General features: G+C 44.1%; 1 protein-coding gene across 4 annotated transcripts in view; it reads left to right on the top strand.

Moving 5' to 3' along the window:
* SAMM50 (SAMM50 sorting and assembly machinery component) overlaps nt 1–21,740 on the top strand; it is a 209,052-nt gene that overhangs the window by 72,556 nt on the left and 114,756 nt on the right. For all 4 annotated transcript variants that reach the window (XM_029600121.1, XM_029600123.1, XM_029600120.1 and 1 more), the window contains 2 exons: nt 6,097–6,225; nt 7,720–7,791. In XM_029600121.1, coding sequence (XP_029455981.1) covers nt 6,097–6,225; nt 7,720–7,791 — 201 coding nt within the window. The remainder of the gene's footprint in view (nt 1–6,096; nt 6,226–7,719; nt 7,792–21,740) is intronic.

The following is a 21,740-nucleotide window of genomic DNA, read 5'->3' as shown; positions in this document are numbered from 1 at the left end:
CCAAAATACAGGTCCAGCCGAACTACCTTGGGAGATGGAACTTCAAAAGAACCATGTTGAAGTGAACTTAGGGCTCTTGTCAGTTGATAAAATTTTAGTGAGTTGGCCCAATGGATGAGTCTGCATTTAAAAACTTAAAAATTAACATTGCCAATTTTGTATTTACTCTTTCTTGTATTGATAACCAATGGAGCTTGATTAGAACCGGTGGTAATATGTTTCTGATCTTTTCAAACCAGTCAACAAGTGGGCAGTGGAGTTGAGTAGTAACTGTAAGGGACGTATTGAGGTGTACGGAAGACCTTGATAGAGACTATTGCATTATTCAGTGGGGAAAATAATGCCTGAAGGTCAGTATCGTTGTCATAGAGTACCTTTTTTAAGCCAGCATGGACACGTAATCTATAAACCAAGTGAGATGACTTTCTTTATCTGATCATGAAATGATAGTTTTGTCTAATAAGATTCCAAGACTTAATATTCTTTTTAATCATAAAGGAAGTTTTGTTCATCAAGATGGTCTTTTCTTCAAAATAGATTGAGAATAGCAAGAAACTCAGTCTTAGCCATGTTTAATGAGAGCTTATTATGCCATTTCTGGAGGGTACAAAACAGATGTTCAAAATTTCTAGTCTCAACCCAAGAATGGCGAATTTGAATCACGAACTGGATATCATCTGCATACATTTTATGTCAGTTAATGATGTAAGAATTTTACAAATGTTAAACAGCGAAGCGGACAACGCGGATCCCTGAGGGACACCAGATTTAATTTCCAGAGAAGGAGGAGAGATTGTTTGTTAAATTTTACAGCATGGGACCGATCACTCAAGTAAGATTTAAACCAATTAAAAAACTGTTCCTGAATTTCCAGATTCTTATAACCGATACCCACTTGATCACGATATTTGTTGTATTTGAATGGAATCAATTCCCCTTCGTAAAACATTGGTAAGGGATAGCAGTAGGATTTCTCTGCTGAAGTTTTGGTGGAAGCTGTACTGATGTGGATCAAGGATCTCATGGTTCTCAGATGGTCCGTGAGTTGTGAAAGAACTGATGATTCAAGTAGTTTAGCAAAAAAGGCTAAAGATGATATCAGACTATAACTACTGGATCAGTAGAATCAAGTGTGCTCTTTTTTAGAAGGGGACAAACAATTGCTTTTTTGAGTGAGGAAGCAATAAAACCTTCATTCAAAGAAAAATTGATTAGCAAAAATAGGAGAAAGAAGATTCCTTGAATAGAGAAGAGGAGCAGAGAGTTTGAGGACATAAAGTATAATTTGAATTAGATATTAGCGTGTCAAGTTCAGTAGATGAAAATTGGCTCAAAATTGTTCCATATGGTTGAAGTGGATGAGGGAGGGTTATTAAACCAATTAGGAACTGAAGAAAATGAGACTAAGGATTCTCAATTTTGAGATTGAAATGAATTGAAAAAGATTCGATACAGGACACATTATGATATTTTCTGTTTTATTCACTATTCCCTTCCCTAATAATCCTAATATTGTTTGCTTTTTCGACTGCAGCAGCCTACTGAGCCAACGATTTCAATTTATTATCCACAATGATGCCTAGATCTTTTTCCTGGGTGGTAGAATATGGAACTAACATCATGTAACTACAGCGTGGGTTATTTTTCCCTATATACAACACCTTGCGCTTGTCCTCATTAAATTCTTCTGCCATTTGGATGCCCAGTCTTCCAGTCTCGCAAGGTTTCTGCAATTTTATCACAATCTGCTTGTGATTTAACTACTCTGAATACGTTTGTATTATCTGCAAATTTGATAACCTCACTTGTCATATTCCTTTCCAGATCATTTATAAATACGTTGAAAAGCACCAGTTCAAGTACAGATCCTTGAGGCCCTTCACTGTTTACCCTTTTCCACTGAGAAAATTGACCATTTAATCCTATTCTCTGTTTCCGTATTTCAACCAGTTTGTAATCCATGAAAGGACATTGCTTCCTGTCCCATAACTTTTTAGTTTTCTTAGAAGCCTCTCATGAGAGACTTTGTCAAAACCTTCTGAAAATCCAAATACACTACATCTACTGGTTCACCTTTATCCACAATGTTTATTAACCCCTTCAAAACTGAAGCAGATTTGTGAGGCAAGGCTTCCCTTGGGTAAATCCATGTTGACTTTGTTTCCATTAAACCATGTCTTTCTATGTGCCCTGTGATTTTGATCTTTAGAATAGTTTCCACTAATTTTCCCAGCACTGATGTCAGACTCATTGGTCTATGGTTTCCGTATCACCCCTGGAGCCCTTTTTAAATATTGAGTTACATTGGCCACCCTTCAGTCTTCAGGTACAATGAATGATTTTAATGATAGGTTACAAATTTTAACTAATAGGTCTGAAATTTCATTTTTTAGTTCCTTCAGAACCCTGGATGCATATCATCTGGTCCAGGTGATTTGATACTCTTTAGTGATTTGGTTCAATTCATCTGACTCATCACCCTTGAAAACCATAGAAACATAGAAAATGTCGGCAGAAGACCAAATGGCCCATGCAGTCTGCCCAGCAAGTTTTGCACTTTTTTTTTATCTCATTCTTATCTGTTACTCTTGGCTGTTAGTAACCTTTTGATTCTATTTCCCTTCCACCCCCACCATTAATGTAGAGAGCAGTGTTGGAACTGCCTCTAAGTGAAATATCTAGCTTACAGGTCGATCCAGTAAGGGCAGGTAGGAAGAGCTGCGTTAGTGCCGGGCGCACCCGCGGTTGCCGCATGCACAGTCCGGCTCACCTACCGCTCAATCCTGTACTCTAATCTCATGCAAATGTAAGCAGCGTCCAAGAAGTGTTAGGCGAAGTGTTAGGCCCCGCGCAACCCATTTTACTGTATAGGCGCTTAATACAGCGCCTATACAGTATCCTGGGTGCGCTGGTACCTGTCATTTCAAATGACATTTGAAATGACAGGCACCAGGAAGTGGATCCCAACTTTAACCCATGAAAACCAAAAAAAACCTAAAAATCCCCTCCTCCCAATGCGGTTCGACATGTGCCAACTTACCTTTTGTTGTTTTCAGCCCTTTCAGCCTTCTCTGCCGTCCTCTCTGCCGTCCTCCGGAGGGGGGGCAGCCGGCGGCGAAAGCGGCTTGCAGCGGTTGTCCCCCCCGGTCCCGGTTCTCCTGGCTCTCGATGACAGCAGGCTGCCTCCAGTGCTCACGTCACCAGCGGCCAAGAAATTAAAAGAAGAGCGCGGGTGCAGCCAAGGGGGAAAAAAAAGACGTCACGCCCGCCCGTCCCTGTGCTTTCATTGGCTTGAGCGCCCAAATTGACGGGCGCTCAAGCCAATGAAAGCACAGGGACGGGGCGGGCGTGACGTCCCGGCCGTCCCTGTGCTTTCATTGGCATGAGTGCCCAAATTGACGGGCGCTCATGCCAATGAAAGCACAGGGTCTGGTGGGCGTGACGTCGTGATGTCACGCCCGCCTGTCCCTGTGCTTTCATTGGCTATTTGGGCGCTCATGCCAATGAGGGGGGGGGGAGCTGTCAGCCAGAAGTCGAGCTGGAGTACCTGCGGGAACATCGTCGAGACCCAGGAGAACCGGGACCTGCGTGCGGGGGGGGGGGGGGGCACCACGACTGCTGCAAGCTGCTTTCGCCGTCACTGTGCTTTCATTGGCTTGAGCGCCCGTCAATTTGGACGCTCAAGCCCATGAAAGTTTGCTTCGCTTCCAAGGCCGTAACTCAGCAGTCTTTTTTTTGGGGGGGTACATCGTCGAAGAGCCAGGAGAACCGGGACCTGCGCGCGGGGGGGGGGGGCCGCGCCGCTGCAAGCCGCTTTCACCGCTGGCTGCCCCCTCCGGAGCACGGCAGAGAAGGTTGAAGGGGCTGAAAGCAACAAAAAGTAATTTGATAACATGTCGAGTTGCTTCGGGAAGAGGGGATTTTATGTTTTTAGGTTTCTTTTGGGGGAAAGTTTGCTGTCTACCCTTACCCCCTGCCTCTAATGCAGGGGTAAGGGTAGGCGGTAAATGAGCAGGTTAAACGCACGGCAAAATGGCAGGGTAAAATAGCGATAGTCGGGGTGCGCGTTACTGTATGGGAGGGGATAGCTAATTCGATGGTTTACATCTAATATACATGCCGCGTGCAGCAGGGGTTACCCGGTGATTTAAAGAGGCGGTGAGGGGTTAAAGGGGATAGTGTATCGCAGGAAGGGCTAACGCGGCCGGAAAGTGAGTAGAAAGCAGGTTAGGAGCGGGGTATCCGCGGCCCCACTTTACTGTATCGAGCCGTTAATTAGTTAGGGGTAGTAACCGCCGCAATAAGCAAGCTATACCCATGCTTATTTGTTTACCCAGACTAAATATTTCAGACCTTGTTGGTTGTTGTCTGTATATAGATCTACTTTTCTTCATTCCCCCTGCTGTTGAAGCAGAGAGTTATGCTGAATATGCATTGAAAGTGAACCATCTCCAGAACTGGTATCTCCCCAACATCCTCATTAGTAATCACCGAAACAATTCATTTAGTCTTTCTGCAAAGGCCTTATCTTCCCTAAGAGTCCCTGTGAGGGAGTCCTGCTGACTCCCTCACAGGCTTCTTGCTTTGGATATATTTTAAAAAGATTTTATTATGGGTTTTTGCCTCTATGGCCAACTTCATTTCACCAAATCCTGCGTTCCACTAAGAATTAAATCTAAAATAGCTCCCTCTCCCGTTGGTTCCTGAACCAATTGCTCCATGAAGCAGTCGTTTATTCCATCCAGGAACTTTCTCTGGCATGTACTGATGTTACATTTACCCAGTCAATATTGGGGTAATTGAAATATCCCATTATTACTGCACTGCCAAATTGATTAGCTTCCCTGATTTCTCTTAGCATTTCATCAACTGACCATTTTTCCAGGTGGACAGTAGTATACTCCTATTATACTCTTACCCAACACATGGGATTTCTACCCATATAGATTCTACTGAGAATTTAGTCTCTTGAATGATCTTTATGTCCGGGAGGGTATAGAGTCCAACAAGATAAAGTGCCACACTCCCACCAAGTTGATTCTTCCTATCATTGCAATATAATTTGTACCCTGATATAGCACTATCCCATTGGTTATCCTCCTTCCACCAGATCTCTGAGATGCCAGTTATACCTATCTCATCATTTACTGCTATATAACTCTCCCAACTTACTTCTTAGACTTCTGACATTGGCATACAGACATTTCAAAGTGCAGTTTTTGTTTGTATTAACAGCCTGCTTTTCAGTTGAGAGGGATAATTTGGAAATATTTAGCTCAGGTGATTTTTTTTTTACATATAGGCACATGGACTGTTTGCTTTTATTGGACCCCCTCTGCTGAGATGCCCTAACTCTCCTGTTTCATTAGTATCCTTCAAAGATACATTCCTCCGAACTAGTTACAGCTCTGGGGAGTGCAAGCAAGAAAAGGGTGAGCAAAATTTGGAAGAGGTGAGGTAGGAGGAGGAGAGAAGTGCTATAGTGGTGTGCACATGGTAGGAAGAAAGATCACGGGAGATGTGAGCATTTTGCTGGGAGAAAGGAGAAACGGAAAAGTATTGGATGCCCACGAGAGGGGAGGTAGGGAAGAGGGAAAGTGGATGTGCAGTGGACTTGCACTGAGAAGTTTATTGGATGTTCAGAGGAGAGGGAGGGAGCAAAGAACAGTGTTTCCCAACCCTTTCCTGGAGACACGCATAACTGTTCTGGATTTCGGGCATGTGTGATAAGGAAAAAAGCCTCCTCATGTTGTTTTAGTACTTAGGTTATTTTTTCCTCCTTTTGTGTCTTGATGTCTTGACTGCCTTTCTTGCTTTTCTCAGCTTTTCCAGATATTATTCTGTGCCCTCCTCTTTCTGAGAACTTTGTACCTTTTGAATGCTAATGTTTTGGCCCTTACCTGTTTAGCCACATGTTTTCAAAAACATACTGATCTCTCCTTTTTGTTTCTCTCTTGTATTCACTTTCCTAATATTTGTTGCCCTTAAAATAGCTCCTTTTACCCCATTGCTCATCTGCTTCAGTGGTATCCTATCTCCTTACCAGCACCTGAAACATAGCTTTTTTTCACAATGCTGCTTTTGTTTTATTTATAGTTCCCCATATGGAAGACCAGCCACACGCTAAAGTTGGAGGGTGTATGGAGAGAGCTTGGTTGCCTCGCTAGAACTGCATCTTTTGCCATTAGAGAAGAAAGCGGGCATTCTCTCAAATCGTCTTTGTCTGTAAGGCAGCTTTAGTACTGAAAAGATTGTACAAGCAAGCTGGGATATATGGTGTGAGAATAAATGTGATTTTTACCTTACCAAAATTGTCTTGAATTAAAAAAAAAAATGAAGTGTGCTAGTTTCATTGAAGATGTAAAATGTAAAAGAGAGAACTCTGCAGTCTAATGGGAGATATCTTTTTACTTAACTGACTCTCCTATAACAGGCTTATGCCATCATAACTGGGAAAGATATATTTACATTTATTCTACTCCAGTCTCAATTGCAGCTGAATATACTGTTGATATGTTCATAAGTGCCGTGAGACTAGAGAAAATATCTAGTATCTTTGACTAGACCTGAGAAAATGTTCAGCATTACTAGTGCAGTGAGTTGTTACTTGCTTAGCCAGATGGGCCTTAGCAAGTAGCAGTACAGCAGTTGCTGACCGTGGCCAGTGACAATCAGCTGTGCTGTAGAAATAGTTTAAAAAATAACAAACCGAGGGCCTCCTTTACTAAGACTTTTTCCCCATAGACACAGAATGAGAGAAAAGCCTTAGTAAATCAAGCTCTGAGATAGGTGGATCTACCCCTGATATTACATTAGCTTTGAAAAATGAGCCATTTGTACCTTCTGTGGAATGCTATTCCTTCATTTGCAGCTGTTATCTGCTTATTGAACAGTTTTTTGGTGTAAGGGACAGCAGGAATGCTTTGTGCAGTTGTGTGAGAAACCTTTGACCTTCTTCTGCTTGTTGAGGATATAACACTCGATTTTTCATGACACACGTTCTCAGAGAGCAATGTAAGCTTATTTCCTTCTTTCAGCTTATTCAGAGTTCTGATATGGCTTAAAATAGTGTTACACTGGCATAACTCTGAATTTCTGATGTTAGACTAACAAAATGATATGGAGGGCTTCGTGACAGCTCAGAAGCAGAAAATCCCATGATCCCCTGTGCTAGAAGTAACTTAGCCCAGGTTGTGTGTGACTGGATTTTTAAATTTTTTTTTTTTTTTACAGTTGATTGTTTGTAACCCTGTGTTAAGTGAGCAGTCTTCGCCCCCATGCTCTCTCCCAAATTACAGGATGACCAGTTCAAGCTTTTATCAGCAAAAAAGCTTGTAAGCCACAGATTAAGCAACATCTGATAGTTTGTGATCAGTGGAGCATCTGAAGTTGAAAGCCTAACCCAGCTAGTTATTAATAGAAAGGAAATTTTTGATAAACAGTCATTGCAAATATAAATCAGCTAATTATAAAACAAACCACAACCATTACCTGCCTGAGCTAGAATGATGTATTTCTTTTTAAACAGATTTTTATTTTCTTCTTTATACCTCATGACAAAAGACATGGCATACATTTAAAGATAAAATGAGGAGCTAGGATAGAAATTTAGTAGGCTGAGTGTATGAGATTTTTGTGCCATTGTGCAGTCTTTACAACTCATCCCATGCAATCCTTTTCTAACTGTGTGATTTTTGCACTTTTGCTTTTTATTTCCAGCATGCCATGGTTATCGACACCCGAAATTCTTCAATCTTGCCTCAGAAAGGAGCCTTGCTGAAAATTAACCAGGTAGTGTTGAAGCCACTAATAAGCTCAATTGAAAATCATAACCTCAGTTCAAAATTTGTGCTGAAGTGTGGTCCCTTTGGATATTTAGCACTAAAATAGAGCATTATGCATGCTGAAAAGAGGAAAATAACTATGTAAAAGGTTAATTTCTCTAGATTTTGAGGCTAGACGCATCCTAGAAAACTAACTCATCTAAGTGCCCCTTGGATTTTTGAAATAGGCATCTACAAGAGACCTGACATGCTTGGAGATATTTGACCTTGTGTGGTATTTAATGCTGTATCCTGCTGCTATACACCTGATAATATTCTAAGCTAGCTGGCGTTTGAGTTGGATAAGTTTAAAAGTTGCATTACGGACATCATGCTTTTTTTGTACTGTGTCCGGTGACATTCAGGGTCTGATTTATTTAGAACTGTAGAAGGTGATTAGAAAAGTCCCTTTTACTCACTGTGAAAGTGTTGGTCATGATTGAATATTTGTTTGTCTACCAAGGGTTTCTAAATGCCTTCAAACCCTTTTGTACTGCCTGTTGCTGATTGCCTTCTTCCTTTGCTTCATATGCGGTGGTCTTCTCATGATGATTTTGCATGTACAGGCTTGTTTGTATGGCTAGCCAAAGTTACATGTGTAACTCTGGCTCGGCTGGTAGTAGGCCTAAAATTAACAGGGCAGCTTAGTACAATTAAATGTAGCCCAGATTTATTCACCCCCAAATTTATTTGGATGTCTGGTTAACTTTATCTGCAAACTACTGACTAAATGCTGACCTCCTGTTTTATATAGTTTGTAAATAATTGCCAAATACACAGTTTAACAAAGAAAAATATTTGAAAATGTTACAAGAATTATATAGGAAACAAATATGATTTGTATAAGACAAATATTTCCAAAAACTCAGACCCATAAGGGAAGGGAGGTGTCAATATCAGGAAAAGAAGAGAAAAAAGAATGGAAATTAAAGAAAAAAGAAGATAAACTTATATGCTCTACAATTATATCAGTACAATATGTTGAGCAAAAAAAAAATATAGATTTGAAACAAGTCAACAGGGTGCATGTTTTTTTATGGAAACTTTGAGATCAATAATGATGGCAGTGAAGCAGTAATTTCCCTGCATTTGATGGCGGCCTACCTTCACATTCCCATCAAGGAGGCCAAGCAGACATTCATACACTTTGCAGGCCTCTAGGGACATTTCCAGTTCAGAGTGTTGCTTTTGGCCCAGGCCACAGTTCCCACAACATTTTTCGAAAGTAATAGTTATAGTGGTGGTGGCATTGCACCAGGAGGGTATTCTGGTACATCTTTATCTGGACGATTGCTCCATCTGGACAAAGATGTGGAACGAAAGCCAGACTTCCACAGCCAGAGTGGTAGCGCTCTTGTAGGAGCTGGGGCTGGGTGGTGGTGAACTTTGCATAGAGCAAACTGGAATCATCTCAGTCAGAATATCTGGGTGCGCATTTCAACATGAACAATGGTTGAGTAAGTATGACAATGGAAAGAATCCTCCAAAATCAAGTTTTCAGTTTGATGGTGGACCAGAGCTCCTTGTGTATGGGATGACTTGCAAGTTTTGGGCTCGATGGTAATGGCTCTGGATTTGGTAACCTGGGCAAAGGCGCACATTTATCCACTGCAGAATTCTTTCCTATCCTGTTGGGCTTTGCTGTTGCAGGTATATTCTCCTAGAACAAGCAGGATGGTAGTACTTGCATGTGGGTGACATCATCAGATGGAGCCCGGCACGGAAAACTTCTGTCAAAGTTTCTAGAAGCTTTGACCTGCACACTGAGCATGCCCAGCATGCCACTATCTACGCGTCCTTGCGAGGTCCCCCTTCAGTCTCTTCCGAGTTCGTGGTGCTCCACTTTTTCTTGTTTTTTGCTTTGTTTTCCCAGTTCCATTGTTGGGTCCCCTTCGCGGTTGGTGCCTACTCGCTGTGGTAGGTCAAAGTCACTGTTTTTTCACTTCTTTGCAGTCAATTCCCGGCACTTCGCCTCTCTGTGACTGCCAGTAATCGACCGCACGAAAGGTAGCTTTTATGGTAGCGTCAGGCTTTTGTCAGTGCCCCTGGATCATGTCCATCATGGATCTGCATGAGGCTTGTATCCTGTGCCTGGGGGCCTCGCACGACGTCCGTGGGTGTCAGCTGTGTGACCAGATGACCCCCAAGGGGCGTCGTGCGTGCCTTGATAAGATGGAGAAACTCTTCAGCTCCGCAAAGTTCGCTCCATCCACAACTGTGATGTCCGGGACACCAGTGATCTCACCGGTGGTCCCGGACGTCGAGATCCTTCACCTCCTTGGCGCCGGAGAAATTCCAGTCTGAGCACCATGGGAGATCCTGCAAGCATCGCCACCGGTGCATGGCTCTGGTTAAGGTATGGTGCCAGCAGCAGCCATACCGCCACCAAAGCGACCCTGGCCATCGGAGGCCCCATCCTCCGCTCCTGGCAGTCCTAGGCGTTCCCCCACCGATGTCAGTGCTGGCACTGAGCCACCTCGGAGAACAAAGTAAGAGCCTGTGACGTCTCATCCTCTCCCTCAATCCTGGCCATCCCGGACTTTCAGGAGGAGTTGGCTGCAGGTTGCAGACCGCGGTGCTCAGCGCTCTTCAGAGCATTGAGCCACCCGTGCCACCGGCCCCCATGCCAGTGCCAGAGCCCCCACTGTTTGTCCTAGCACCTCATCTTGAGCGTCTGGATGTCCTCTTAGGCTCCCTACTGACTCAACCTGTGCCTGAGGATGTGCGATTCCACGGAGTCTTCCTCCGAATACTCGGATGACCCCCTCTCTAAGCCTTCCTCACCTGAGGAATGGCGTCGATCCCCTCTGGAAGATCTGTCCTTCACAGGCTTGTCAGGGCCATGGCAGTGGCTGTTCCCTTCCACCTACTTACAGAGGAGGATGCGCGACATAAATGTTGGAGGTACTCCAGTTTGTCGACGCTCCTAAGGAGATTGTAGATGTTCCCATCCATGACATCTTCCAAGGACCTCCTCCTTCGGATGTGGAGAAAACGGATCTTCATCTCCCCTGTCAATAGAAGGTGGATGCCACCTGTTTGGTGCAGGAAGTTGTGGGCTTCGAGAAGAGTCACCTCTCCCACCAGTCAGTGTTGTTGTGGAGTCTGCCCTTAAAAAGACAGGCGCCCCCGTACTCATGCCTCGGCCCCTCAGGGGCGCGAGCATAGGGAGCTCGATGCCTTAGGCCTCAAAAGACTTCCAGGGCGGTTATTTATACTTTTGAATAATAGAAACATAGAAATGACGGCAGAAGAAGACAAACGGCCCATCCAGTCTGCCCAGCAAGCTTTCACACTTTTTTTCCCTCCCTCATACTTATCTGTTACTCTTGGCCCTTAGTAACCTTTTTGGTTCTGTTTCCCTTCCCCCCTCCATTAATGTAGAGAGCAGTGTTTGAACTGCAACTAAGTGAAATATCTAGCTTAATTAGTTAGGGATAGTAACCGCCGCAATAAGCAAGCTACACCCATGCTTGTTTACCCGACTATGTAATTCAGTCCTTGTTGGTTGTTGTCTGTATATAGATCCACTTTTCTTCATTCCCCACTGTAACAAGCAAGCTACTCCCTGCTTTTATGTGAATGGAAATCCTTTTTCCCCCCCCCCCCCCACATTACCTTTTGCTGTTGAAGCTTAGAGCAATGTTGGAGTCGCATTAACTGTGTATGTTTATTGAATAAGGGTATTATCCCCAGTATTAGCCGTCATTCCTGCGAGCCACCCACTCTTCATACACATCCTCTAGACTTTATGGATCCACAGTGTTTATCCCACGCCCCTTTGAAGTCCCTTCACAGTTCTGGTCTTCACCACTTCCTCCAGAAGGGCATTCCAGGCATCCACCACCCTCTCCGTGAAGAAATACTTCCTGATATTGGTTCTGAATCTTATTCCCTGGAGTTTTAAATCGTGACTCCTGGTTCTGCTGATTTTTTTCCGACGGAAAAGCTTTGTCGTTATCTTTGGATCATTACAACCTTTCAAGTATCTGAAATTCTGTATCATATCACCTCTGCTCCTCCTTTTCTCCAAGGTGTACGTATTTAGATTCTTCAATCTCTCCTCATAAGACATTCGATGATACACTCCACCTTTTGGTCGCCCTTCTCTGGACCGCCTCCACCCTGTCTCTGTCCCTTCGTAGATATGGACTCCAGAACTGAGCACAGTACTCCAGGTGAGGCCTCACCAAGGACCTGTACAAGGGGATAATCACTTCCTTTTTCTTTCTCGATATTCCTCTCTCTATGCAGCCCAGCATTCTTCTGGCTTTAGCTATCGCCTTGTCACATTGTTTTGCCAACTTCAGATCATTTAGACACTATCATCCCTTGGGTCTCTCTCCTGCTCCATGGACATCAGCCCTTCACCCCCATCGAATACAGTTTTTTCAGATTTCCACACCCCATATGCATGACTTTGCACTTCTTGGCATTGAATCTCAGCTGCCATATCTTTGACCACCCTTCCAGCTTCCTTAAATCCCATCTCATTCTCTCCACTCCTTCCGGCGTGTCCACTCTGTTGCAGATCTTAGTGTCATCCACAAACAGACAAACCTTACCTTCTATCTTGTCTGCTATGTTGCTCACATAGATATTGAACAGGACCGGTCCCAACACCGATCCTTGTGGCACTCCGCTTAACACCGCTCTCTCTTCAGAGTAATTTCCATTTACCATCACACATTGTCGTCTGTCCATCAACCAGTTTGCAATCCAGGCCACCACCTCTGCACTCACTCCTAAGCTGCTTATTTATTCACCAGCCTCCTGTGTGGGACCGTATCAAAAGCCTTGCTGAAATCCAAGTAGATGACATTGAGCGCTCTTCCTTGATCCAATTCCCTAGTCACCTAGTCGAAAAAGTCAATCAGATTTGTCTGACAGGATCTTCCCCTGGTGAATCCATGCTGCCTTTGGTCCAGCAATTCTTCAGACTGTAGATAATTCACTATTCTCTCTTTCTGCATCGACTCCATCACTTTACCCACCACTGAGGTGAGACTAACTGGCCTGTAGTTTCCAGCCTCCTCTCTGCTCCCACTCTTGTGAAGCGGGACCACCACCGCTCTTCTCCAATCACTAGGCACCACTCCCATTTCTAGTGATCTATTGAACAGGTTGCTCAGCGGACCCACCAGCACAACTCTGAGCTCCCTCAGTATCTTGGGATGAACCTCGTCAGTCCCCATGGCTTTGTCCACTTTCAGTTTTCCCAGCTCTTCCCACACATTCTTCACTGTAAACGGAGTAACATCTACTCCACTCTCCTCCAGTTTCTTGTTAACTAGCGACGGTCCTTCACCTGGGTCCTCTTTAGTGAACACCGAACTGAAGTATTCGTTTAGTATGTCTGCCATTTCTTCGTCTCCACACACAGGGTCTCTGGACAAAGGACTATGATCCTCATAGCTCCTCATTGACTGAGACGGGGTTGGTTTCCACTCCTCTGAGAGATGTCCATTTGGAAACCGATCAGCCTGGAGACTTCCCCAGATCTTATCAAAGAGATTTGAGGCAAGTTTTGGACATCCCAACCCCCAGGCCCCTGTCGTTCACAGCCTGATGTTGAGAGGTTAATATTGCAACCACTTGATCTCTTGGAAGATGTGTCTCAGGTCTTGGTGGCTTCCAGAAAGCCTCCTACTAGAGTCCAGTGGACTGAAGTGGAGGAGGTTTTCCATGTGGTGTGAGCAGAAGGCTATAGATCAATTTTCCTGCTCCTCACAAATACTGCTTGATTACCTTCTACACCTATTGGAGGCTGGCTTGAAGACCAACACATTCATTTAAGTGCAATTGGCGCATACCACTGTGGTGTAGATGGTACGCCTATCTTTGTAAGCCTATAGTTGTATTTTTCATGCGGGGTCTGCTTCAGTTGAAGCCTCCCCTAAGGCCTCCCGCTGTGTCTTGAGACCTCAACGTGGTCTTAACTCATCTGATAAACTCTCTTTGAGCCGCTGCGTTACTGGGATTTGAAGTACCTGATCTGGAAGGTCATATTTTTGGTAGTGGTCACTTCAGCACGCAGGGTCAGCAAGCCCCAGGCCTCAGTAATTTATCCACTTTAAACTAAGTGTTTCCATAATAGGGTAGTCTTGCATACGCACCCTAAGGTCCTTCCTAAGGTGGTGTCACACTTATATCTTAACCAGTCCATTGTCCTACCAATATTCTCTCCCAGGCCCCATTCACACCAAGGTGAACAAGCCCTGCACAGTTTGGACCGCAAAAGAGCCTTAGCCTTATATCTGGAGCAGACAGAAGCCCATAGATAGTCCATCCAACTTTTTGCTTCTTTTGATAGGAATAAGTTGGGCATCACCATTGCCAAACACACTTTCTAATTGGCTAGCAGACTGCATCTCCTTCTGTTATGCCCACTGGGATTGCATCGTAGGGGCCATGACAAAACTCACTCTGTCAGAGCTATGGCAGTGTTGGTGGCCTACTTGTGAGCAGTTCCCATGGAGGAGTTCTGCAGAGCTGCAATGTGGAGTTCTCTCCACACATTAACTGCGCATTGTTTATGAATAAAGATGGCCGTCACAATAGCAGTTTTGCCATTCTGTCTTTCGGAACTTGTTTGAGGTGTAGAACCCAACTCTGTTCCCACCTAGGGCCTGGTATTTGTTTTCTGGGTGCCCCCACTCCCTTTACTAATAAAACAAGTTATTGTGCCTGTTGGCACCTATTTTGATGTTTTGTTGGTCCCCTTTTTTGTTGGGGGGCAGCCTTTAGTTAGGGATTCACCCATGTGTGAGGACTGCCATCCTGCTTGTCCTCTGAGAAAGCAGAGTTGCTTATCTGTAACAGATGTTATCTGAGGATAGCAGGATGTCAGTCCTCATGAAACTTGCCTGCCGTCCAGTGGAGTTGGTTTCCACTATGTGGGTTTCTTCTCTTTTTATTTTATTTTATCCTTGAATTCTATATTATAAGACTGAAGGAGTTACCACGTGGACATGTGGTATAATGCATGCCAAGCATGCTCAATTAGGCTTAGTCAAAGTTCTAGAAACTTTCACCCAAGATTTCCGTGCTGGGCTCCATCCGATCATGTCACCCATGTGTGAGGACTTACATTCTACTGTCGTCGGAGAGCACATGTTACAGGTAAGCAACACTGCTTTATGAGAGAGTGAAGAGCAAGAAAGTGCCGGCAATCTGTCCATACATCCAGAAGCAGAACACTGTGCAGCACTGTGGGGATCAGAATGAAGCCACTATTAGGACTATTTTTGCCAGCGGGTATAGGATAGTAGAGAATGTCCCACTCATGACTGAAAAGGCAATGGAGTAGGAGCCAGTACCTATGTGGCCACAGAAGGCGACTGCAGTGTAGGTCTGTTTCTTCCTGCAATGATTTCCAGTCTGCGGACCAGCAAAAATGTTGCCAGGATTGCTGCTGGGCCATGGACCAGCGATTTATTTATTTATTTGTATATACCATCATTCAATTAGTATATCATGAACGGTTTACAGTCAATTAAAAGAATAAATTATATAAGCATATCATAAAATACAATATAGATAAAAATTAAACATAAAATTAATAAAATAAGTGTGAAATAAATACATCTAAATAACTTTAAGGTAAAATTAAGTATTAAAATTGGATAGTAAATTAAAATTTCAATAAAGAATTGAGCCTCAGGTTACTATAAATATATATATGCTCTCAGCTACAGTAAGCAAGATTAACTATTGCTATCATAAGCTCTTTTAAAAAGCCATGTCTTTAGTTCTCTTTTAAAGATCTTGATTTCAGTTTTGTTGTCTTAGGCAGTCTGGTAGCTGTTCCATAATACTGGGCCTGCTATAGAGATTGCCTTTGATCTCACTTTACTAAAGCAGGCTGTGCGAATAGATGGCACAACTAATAAACCTTTGTTCGAGAAGCGCAGATTTCTTTGTGGTGTATAAAGACGTAAAGATGCGTTCAGCTATTCAGTGTTCTCATTATTAATGAATTTGTGTAAAAGACAACGTTAAATTCTTTTCTATATTTTATTGGTAACCAATGTAAAGAGACCAGTGTCGGTGTAATGTGATCAAATTTTTTACCATCTGTTAATACCCTTGCAGTTGCATTTTGCAGCAGTTGTAATGGTCGTAAAGTGTTGGCTGGTAGTCCGAGAAATAATGAATTATAATAATCTAAATTGGAAAATATCAACACTGTTCTAGAGAATCTTTTCTGATGAGGTAGTATCATTCCACACTGTGTCTTCCTTTTTGTCTATGCTGGTGTTTTAGTTTAATCAAAGCTAGATGGTATTTCACCTCTTTCAGTAGGGACTGATCAGTGGAGAGTGAGGAAGATCTTTATCGGTTGAATATTCACAGGGTGCTGCATTATTTGAAAGTAACTAATCCCTTTATGTTCAAACAATTTTATTGAGTTTTATACAAGAAAGAAGGTACAACTTTGAGGAAGGTGTGTTCCTGAACCAACCTCATATTCTTAAGTCTTACAACTGTGGAGTACAATTTTATGCCCCCCGACCCCTGTCCTCCCCCCTTCCCCAATAAATCTATGTAGGTGAGATGGTTTGGAGATTGAGTAGTCATGTAGAAGAGTCTTTCATTGTCCAGGACATCGAGGAATTAGTCATTCATTACTAAACTGCTTGCGCGATGAGGTAGACGTTGTAGATATATGGGTCCCAGGTTGAAAGAAATATTCTTCGGCAACGTGGTGATTCTCGGGACACCAAACTTTCCATGGTCATCAAGGCATGTAGGTGGTTCCTCCAGACCCAGAAAGATGGTGAGTCAGAGGAACGCCATACCAAGAAAATTACTTTTTTGCCCCCACTAGGCACACTTTTTGCAAAAGTAGGCGTGAGCCAGGATCCCTAATTCGAATAGGGGATACAAACCCAAATAGGAACCACATGGGGGAAAATGGAAGAGTCACATCCAATACATCTTCCAGGTAGTTCGCTACTTTGCACCAAAAGCGGTTCACAGAGGGGCAGGACCAAAAAAATGGGAGAGGATACCCACTGCATTATTACGAGTACAAGTTGCCGAAGATGCTATAGTCAACTGTCTTGCCCGTAAAGGCGACACGTATGCCCGGCATAAAAATGTAAATTGCAGTGCCCGTTAATACATGTTGGTAGAGATCCTGGCTATGCGCCGAAAACCCACCCGTAAAATATAGCATGTCACAGTAAAGTCCTCATCTTGATTCCAACGGGCCTCTAAAAGAGAGCAGATATCCAACCATACATATTGACGCATTTATTTATAACAACTAGACATAGAAGGAACTTTGTCACATTCAAAGTGAAAGACTATCTAAAGCATGGAACACTGAAGGCTGCCTTGAGACTTCAGGTAATGCCCCAATATAGTGGCGAGTTTGTAGGTACGAAAAGGTGTGAGAGGCCCCTAAACCATACAGTTCACAAAACTCTTCAAAGTCCAAAATTACCCCCTCCCTCATTAGGAGATGTCCCAGAAAGGTAATTCCTTTAGTTTCCCAAATTCGGAAAGTACCAGAGTGGGATCCCGGGGAGAAGTCAGCATTCCCCATTATAGGGAGAAAGTACGCACATAATCTAGAAATATGCAACAGCTTGGATAGCCGTACCCAAGTTTGCCGGATAGGCTTAATTAGTGCCGACTGGGTTAAAAACGGGGAGAGACGATCAGACTGCGCCTGCAAAACATATGAAGGGGCTCGCGGGTGTGTAGCCGCAATATCCACTCCCAACGGAGTATAGTGTGCTTTACTCAGAAGCCAATCCTGGAGCACCCGCAAATTACAAGCCAAGTTATATAAGGCCAAATCCGGGAGCCCCAAACCTCCTTCCCCCCAGCGGGTTTTCAGCCAGGGAAGAGGTACCCTGGACTTCCCACCCCTCCATACAAAGCGGCGGATTGCACCATCTAGCTTAGCCAGGTCCGTCTTCCGCATCAGTAATGGTAAATTTTGTAAGAGATAAAGCCATCTCGGGAGGATGGCCATCTTAAATAAATTTATCCGGCCCCCTAGGGAAAGTGGTAAGTTATTCCAAGTAGCCAAAATATCCTGAGTTTGCCGAAGCAACCTTGGGATGTACACCCAAGGTTGTACATGTAGGTCTGTTCTGGGTCGGCGGGGATACACACGCCAAGATAGCTAATGGCATCCCCAGCCCATTGCAAAGGAAATTGATCTGGCCATTGGTCTTTCAGAGCTTCAGGGAATGCTAAGGCTGAGGACTTAGATTCATTTAGGCGCAATCCGGAAAAACCCCCCAAAACTCCATATCAAGCACAACAATGGGGACAGCGAAGCCTGCGGATCTGTTATAAAAACAAGTAAATCATCCGCAAAAGCCACACATTTAAAATCTGTGGCCCGAAACGGATGCCACGGATGGCAGGCTTCAGCTGAATGGCAAGCAAGAGAGGTTCCAATTGTAGTAAGAATAATAGTGGAGACAAAGGGCAGCCCTGACGTGTACCCCTGGTCACAAAGAAATGGCACAGATTGTGCCCTATTGGCAGTGATTACAACCTGAGGATTGTGATAAAGCAGCTGGAGAGCTTTGAAGAAAAATCCCTCGAAACCCATCCTTTGCAATATATAAAATAAATACTGCCACTTATCAAATGCCTTCTCAGCATCAAAGCTAATGGCCAAATATGGGGTAGACATTCCAGTGGGTATTTATTCGAGCGAAAGAAGGCAAAACTCTAAGAAAGAGTCCCACAATGTAAACTGCTGACCCAACCCACAAGGAGACCACGTACTGTCAGAGTGCCACCTGAGCGTTAAGGGGTGGGCAGTGTGGCCTTTACAGCCCCATGCCGAAAAGTCCAAAACTATACACGCAGGAATGCCCGAGTGGTAATAGAAGTCGCTTGTTGATCAAAATTATGTCTCATTGAGAAAAAAAGAAAAAAAATGTGTGATGGGGGCTGGGTATGAACAATTGTAGAATCCAGCTCAAATCAGGGGACCCCAACACTGTCGGAGTCTCAGGTCATCATGAATCGCAGCTTCCTGGCCTTTGAGTGAAAGTGGCGGGTGTGCTTTGTGTAGCGAGTCTAAAAAAAACCAAACCCCAGACCCTTCACCATGTCGTAAAGCTGCATTTACCGCAACATCAATCACCCACCCTGCCCCCAGCTCTGGGTTCCAAGGTAGAAAAATAGGTCCAGTCGTGTATAGCAGGCCATCCTCTCATGTGTAAATCATGTGGAATTAGCAGATCCACGAACAAGATCACAAATGCAAATGACAATCTAAACAAATATGTCTCGTATTCAAACACAAGGGTCTTGGTGGGGTAGGCCCCCAGCCCAATTCGAATCGCAGGGCGGGGGTCCACTCCTACAACTCGAGAGAAAAGAAACAAGAACTAGTTGTTTCCAGGGTTTTAGCCCACGTTAAACCCCATAGTCAACTTGGCAGAGCATCCAAGAAAGCTTGTGCTGCTGCAGGTTTTTCAAAATAGTGTGCTCGGTCCGAGTGCCAAACTCGTAAGCGAATAGGAAACAGCAGGGAGAATTTTATGCCCCGATTATGAAGGGTAGAGCAGATTTGGCATGAAGCTCCAGTGAGCTTCAGAGATTGCGGCCGAGTAATCCTGAAATACTCGGATGGGGTGGTCTTGATACTGCAGCTCTGATCTCACTCATGAGGCCCGCCAAATCTCGGATTTATGGGCTGAGTTTAAGATTTTGGCAATAATCAGCCTTGGACGTCCCGAAGCCGCCGCCTTCACCCCGAGTCGGTGTGCTCTTTCCACGGTCAGCTTTCCTTGTAAGTGGGGGAGCGCCAGCACCTCGGGGATCCACTCTTCTAGTAAAGTACAAAGAGACATTTCATCCGTTTCCTCCAGGAAACCTAAGAAACGGAGGTTGTCCCGCCTATCCCTATTTTCCAGCTCATCAACTTTAGCATGCAAGGTGACCAGTTGTTTCTCTCGGTCCACCATTTTATTTGCACTCGTGGTCGCGTTGTCTTCCAGCAGAGAGATCCGGCTCTCAGCTTGATCTAACCAAGGGTGTAGTGCGGAGATAGTATCCTTAACTTCCCCTAACTGGGATGTTATATAAGCCAGTTTATCGTCTAAGGCTTCCTTAATCGCTTCCTTTATGTCAGCAATCATAAGTGCCGCGGGGGGAGGAAGGAGACTCACCCTCACTGGCGGCCCGCCATCTTAGGTTCGGGATCCTTAGGTTTTTCCTTCTCACGCTTTCCCCCTTTAGATGTCATCACTGGCGAAGTTTTATTCATAAATCAAACGATGGACATAAGCTCCATCCACCAGTATTTTGGCTGCTGTAAAATTGTAGTTTACGCGCTGGGATGGATTGCGCTGAGCGGAGTGGGCCCTGGAGCCAGCAAGAGACATTTTTTTTTATTTATTTAAAGTCTTTTATATACCGAAGTATAGCTTGCTGCCTTCACTCCGGTTTACAGGTAATTATCCTCCTGGCTCAAAACATCACGTGATCTCCCAACTAATCCCTTTAGAAAGACTATCATTTTTTCATCATTTAGCGGATGAAGGAAGAGAGGAAGCTTCCAGGTATTGGTGTTTTGCTGCTGTTCTGTCTCTGAAGCCACCGGGTTAATTGAGGGTTGTGGGGAGTTTGTTACAGAAAAACTGGCAGACTGAGGTACGCATGGGCCCCTCTACAGAGTAACATCTGCAAACCAGTTGCTCTCTGCCTCCATCTTCTGATAGGGGAATATAACCCCACTTGTCTTGGCTGGTCTGATAGGAAAGGTAATTAGCAGGTAAGACTACATTTCACCATCACATCCTCTCACATTCAAGGAACTGAAAAACATTTATCTAACCAAAACGATAAGGATATTGCCCCTCCCCCCCCCCCCCCCCCCCCCCCCAAAAAAAAATATTGCAATCAACCAAAACCAGCTGCCATCCCCCCACAAACCACTCTGATGGGGGGGAACCCCCCCCCAGAAGGTCTGATGCCTTCAGAAGTGCAGTACCAGATCTGTGGCATGCACTTCAGCCCTCTTTGCAAGAAAAAATGACTACATGACCATTTGGTGCCAACTAAAAACATGGCTATTTGGCCAGCAGACTAGTGCCCATTGTAATATACAATCCTGGCTGATATCGGTTAATTCTAAGGAAGCTATGATAATCAGGATTTAGATAATAGATCAGAGAGTGGCAAAATTGTGATGTAGCACTCGATTCCTACTCCCCAAAATAATTAAAAAAAAAAAAAAAAAAAAAAAATGAAGGCGATAGCAGTTCAAGGTCTCTCCAGATAACTAAATGCCTGGCTCTGGGCCGCCTCCTGCTCCTCCAACATTTCCTAAATTCCCCCAAGGCTGAGATGGATGAGAAAGAGTGCTACTGTGCTCTGACAGGAATGTTTATGGGTAGAAATCCCATAAGAACTTAAGAAATTGCCATGCTGGGTCAGACCAAGGGTCCATCAAGCCCAGCATCCTGTTTACAACAAAGGCCAAACCTGGCAATTACCCAAACACTAAGAAGATCCCATGCTACTGATGCAATTAATAGCAGTGGCTATTCCCTAAGTAAACTTGATTAATAGCTGTTAATGGACTTCTCCTCCAAGAACTTATCCAAACCTTTTTTGAACCCAGATACACTAACTGCACTAACCACATCCTCTGGCAACAAATTCCAGAGCTTTATTGTGCGTTGAGTGAAAAATAATTTTCTCCGATTAGTCTTAAATGTGCTACTTGCTAACTTCATGGAATGCCCCCTAGTCCTTCTATTATTCGAAAGTGTAAAAATCCGAGTCACATATACTCGTTCAAGATGTTTTATTTGTTGTGCGGGCACCGGTGTTATAGCCTCTAAGGCTAGCAATCTGGTCAGAACTTATCCAAAGAGTGAAACTTTCTCCGATTAGTTTTAAACGTGCTACATACTAACTTCATGGAGT

The sequence above is a fragment of the Rhinatrema bivittatum genome, chromosome 4 (genome assembly GCF_901001135.1).
Source record: "Rhinatrema bivittatum chromosome 4, aRhiBiv1.1, whole genome shotgun sequence".
Classification (NCBI taxonomy): domain Eukaryota; kingdom Metazoa; phylum Chordata; class Amphibia; order Gymnophiona; family Rhinatrematidae; genus Rhinatrema; species Rhinatrema bivittatum.
This window is presented reverse-complemented; position numbering and strand designations above follow the sequence as displayed.